A 4,533-nucleotide genomic window follows, 5' to 3' on the forward strand; every position below is an offset into this window, starting at 1 on the left:
TTGTTTTAATTGTTAAATTAATTGTTGCAGAATATTCTTCATTTATTTCAAGAAATACGAAATATATATGTTCTCTATCTATTTTCTGAATTAGTCTAGCAAGACGAGAGTCACCTCCACATCCTGATGTTCTTGTTGCAAGACACTTTGCTGGTGCACTACTACAATCAATTGGAGAAAGATCTGGTGTATTATCTTCTAACTTATAATCACTTAATTTTACTTCAATAAGATCAATAGCAACATCAAAAGCACCAGAGTCACAAGTAGAAATATCTATTGTCAAATCACTTCCAATTATCTTGAACCAAAATCCTTTTGTAATATCTTGATTACAAAGATTTCTTGATGTCATAGCCTTTTCTAATTCTAGTACACTACTGTATCCTTCTCTGTCTGAGATTAAAACCATAGGAACACTGCGATAATTAGTAGAGCACGCATGATTCATATCAGATATATAAAAGGTGAATTCAGGAATTGTCTTAGATGCATATTTTGAATGAATAAATAAATAATAAGGAATATCCTTTCTTAAAATAACTGAGACTCTTGGAGACAAAACATATTCTGATAATCCTCCATTTCTATGTAGACATTCCGGATCTTTCTTTGAATCAACTGAGTCAAGACAATTTCTAATAATAACAAATGCAAGGTCTGTTCCAATTTTACTTTCTTGCAAATTTTGAGAATTAACATCATCTATTGAATATTGTTTATCTAACCCTATAACTACCTCTGTAAGTTCTTCAGAGGTGATTTCAACCCATACACCATATGTATATGGACGACTCGGATCTATATATCTAGAACAATGTGTTAACTGGAGTCTTCTTTTTGAAACAGGTAATTCAGGTACCTTCATTGTATAAGTAACTGTTTGTGAAGTATTTCTTTTTTTTACAAGAACTTTAAACGGATTATATGTCAACCCAAGTTCACGTGATAATTGCTCTGATTCATTAATGAAACTTCTACAACTTTGAATAGTTGAGACATCGTATTTTGAACAATTTCCTTCTCCAAACCACATATATCCTGGCTGACATTCAGTACAATCTTTTTTATACCTTCTTGTGTCACATGAACTACACTTATCAGGTTTATAGCATCCTGACAAGCATCCATCTCCATACATACAAGACATAATACAATTTCCTTTACCATCAGATGAGTATCCTTTTTCACATTGACAATCACTCCCACATCCCTGTATACCATCGCATTCTTCCGAGAATGAGTCCCAAATACCATCTCCACATACTGAAATAATTTCATATTCCTTCTTACTAACTTCTTCTGCATTTATACCAACAAATATTGTTAATAAACATAGTATCATTACCATCATTCAATGTGGTTCCAATGAATTTGAGATTCCAAAAACTCCTCAAAAATTTCATTCGTTCAAAAATAGTGTTTCGCATTTATCAAGAATAGAACCTTCTTTTTTTATTGAATGGAATAAACAATCTTTTCTAATCCTTTCCTGTTATTTTTTTTTCGTTTTCTTTATTTTTATATTTTCAGTGATTTACTGTAAATATACTTAATATCCATTTAAACGCAAAGTGTCTCATAATATAATGATAATTAAATTAATGGTCAAGTTGGTTTGATATTACATCTTTAAATTACCTTTTAGTATAACAGAAAAAGTTTAAACCTATTTTTATGAATCTTGAGTATTAAATAGAACTGTTTATATTTCTCATATCAGTATAAAAACCATTAATAAAAAGAAGTACATTATATAAGAAAACAAGGTGGTTCTAGAGGAATTGTTTTACGCAAAGGATGTGTCTCTTAAAACAAATAAAAAAAATGTTTAGTATGATAAAAATTGAGTTGTTCATAAATGGAGTTAATTAATCGACAGATTGTTGAAACCAAATAAAAAAAATGTTTTCATTTTTCTTTGACATAATAAATGGTTATGAAATCCACAAAGTACGATATTTTATTAGTATTTATGAATTTTTATTTTAAATAAAATTAATAGAATAATTTCTGAGCAGTAATTTTCTTCCAAATTTAGAATTACCTTTATATTGTTAGAGTTATTGTTTCAAATCATTTTCAGACAATCCATACAAATGAAACAATATACTAAATCTAATAATAGGCATATAATCCAAAAATATCACCTAAAATTGTATATAAATTAAGAATCTTTTCATACGAAATTTAATTATTTTTGTGTAATTAACTCCAGCATTTTTTAGACTCTTTTAGGCAAGGTTTTATTTATTTATTTTTTTTTTTTAAATTATGTTTTTTAGTCTTAAAAAATTTTAAGGAAATAATTCATTAAACAAATAAACAATTATATTGACTGTGTTTGTTTATGAAAATATTTATCAAACAACATTAAATTAACTCTATAATATTTTTTACTTACTCTCAATAAACAAATTATCTTCTAAAATCTTTATGAAAAGTCTTAATAAATTGTATGATATTTGCTTACTAAATAACATATGAAATACTTACTTGTTAAGTGAATTTAATCTTACTTATTCATACATAAGAAATTTTAACTTTTCATTTGTAATAAGAACAACCTTTTTTTTCAAAATCGGATAATGTCAATTATAAAGATATAATTAACAATATAAAATTAAGTCTGTCTTCTTTTAAAAAAAATTAAGATAACAATGTTTTTATAAAGAATATAAAAGGTATTAACATACGTTTCTGTAAACAACTTAATAAACCAATATTTAGGAGTTTAAGTTGGGTAGTAGATACAACTAACACATGTTAGTAGGCTGTTATAAGTCATAAAAAATTAAAACAATAAAACGAAAGAGAGTTAATTCATTACTACTTATAAAAGAAATAAAAATATATTTGTTATAAAAAATAAAAATGAGTTAATGAAGAACAAAAATGTATTTAGTATTAACTAGTATAGACACCATCTAAATCATTTGCCTCTTCAGTAAGAATTGGATTGTTTGAATTAAATGAATGATATCGGTCAAATCCATTTACAATATCCCCAAATTTTTCACAATGAATTCCATTATAAACTAACATATCTTCAGTATAACATAACATAATTGTGTCAGTAGAAGTTTGAACAGCATTCATGAAGAATCCAGTAACAAGAAATCCAATAATCATTGAAATAATAAATGCAATAATAGAATGAACCATACTTCTAAATATAATCATCATAATTAGTGACCCAATACATCCACTAATAATACCTGAAACTAAAGTAAGTCCAAAAATGACAGACCCCATTATAGTATCTTCCATAATTGCCATAGTAATGTTATCTTTAATTAAACTACATGCTGTTTTAGCTGATTGAATGAATGAAGTTCTGTGCATACCAACTATAACATAAGTCATTCTATTGATGTATTGGAGAATTTCTTCAATAAGTCTAAGAATACAATCTAAACAACAATGAATAAGACAAGTAAATGAGCTTTTATCATCGTCATCCTCTTGATTTGTTATTTCATATAAAAATCTAAGAAATTGAACAACAGATAATAATAATGATCCTAAAACAATAGAACCAAATGATTTTGTAGTTGAATGAATAAGTGATTCAGTAAAATCTCCACCTATTTCATTATTATTTAAATAATGATGAGCAATCACACTTGATGAACATACAGTAAATATTCCATTGACTACATTTCCCATCCAATAACACATAAATACTTGAAATAAAAATGTTGGATAAAAAGATGTTGGTGGATAATAATCATTATTTTGAGTTGTTCCACTCAAGTATTGGACTAATAATGAATGACAAATAACGACAAAAATTAAAACACATAATACCATGACTACTGGGACTAAAATGAATAAAATTGATGTGTTATGTAATAAAGTAAATGTAGAATGTTTCAGTATTTCAATAGTTAATGGTAATTTGGTTCTTGAAAAGAAGATAATTAATGGAGAAATAAAGAAACATAAAGCAAATATTAAAGATATTACAAATGTATATATCCCTTGGTGAATAGTAAATATTGACGCAACTAAAATAATTGTACCTGCAATAATTGGTAATACAATACTAAAAGTATAAACACATAACTTTGTATATCTATTCAATAATAAAATAAAACAATATGATAAAATACAGCCAGCAAATAAAACAAATGGGATAAATAAATGTATTGGTGGCATTAAATTAATCCAACTTAAATGATTCTTTAACTACTAAATTAATACTATTTTTTATTATAACTTTACTATAAAACAAACTATTGAATAATCTGGAGTTGATTTCAGAGTATTATAAATAGCTAATATAACTGAACCAATTGCTGCTGTATTAAATAGAAAATAAAAGAAAACATCATTCCATTTATTTTCTCGCTTAGGATAAGTAATTTGTGTTTCTGACATACAATAATAAAAAATAAAAAAGAAAAGTTCACTAAAATTGATTTTTAAGATTATTCTAATAGACGAAATTTAATGTTATATAAAATGTTTTATTATTATTAAAAAATAATTATTTCCTTAAATAAATAAAATAAAAAGTAATTAATTAAG

General features: G+C 25.6%; 2 protein-coding genes across 2 annotated transcripts; both read right to left on the reverse strand.

Annotated features, from left to right (window-relative positions):
- Positions 1-58: 58 nt before the first annotated feature.
- ENU1_118970 (protein tyrosine kinase domain containing protein) lies at positions 59-1,351 on the reverse strand (the record flags this gene model as incomplete). Its single annotated transcript, XM_008859764.1, has 1 exon — positions 59-1,351. A coding segment is annotated over one exon (1,293 nt), but the record flags the coding sequence as incomplete, so codon positions are not given.
- A 1,556-nt stretch (positions 1,352-2,907) lies between these two features.
- ENU1_118980 (hypothetical protein) lies at positions 2,908-4,383 on the reverse strand (the record flags this gene model as incomplete). Its single annotated transcript, XM_008859765.1, has 2 exons — positions 2,908-4,191; positions 4,240-4,383. The coding sequence occupies 2 exons, from the start codon at positions 4,381-4,383 to the stop codon at positions 2,908-2,910; spliced, it is 1,428 nt and encodes a 475-aa protein (XP_008857987.1).
- Between the last annotated feature and the right edge of the window lie 150 nt (positions 4,384-4,533).

Source organism: Entamoeba nuttalli (assembly GCF_000257125.1).
Source record: "Entamoeba nuttalli P19 unplaced genomic scaffold asmbl_5089, whole genome shotgun sequence".
NCBI lineage: Eukaryota > Evosea > Mastigamoebida > Endamoebidae > Entamoeba > Entamoeba nuttalli.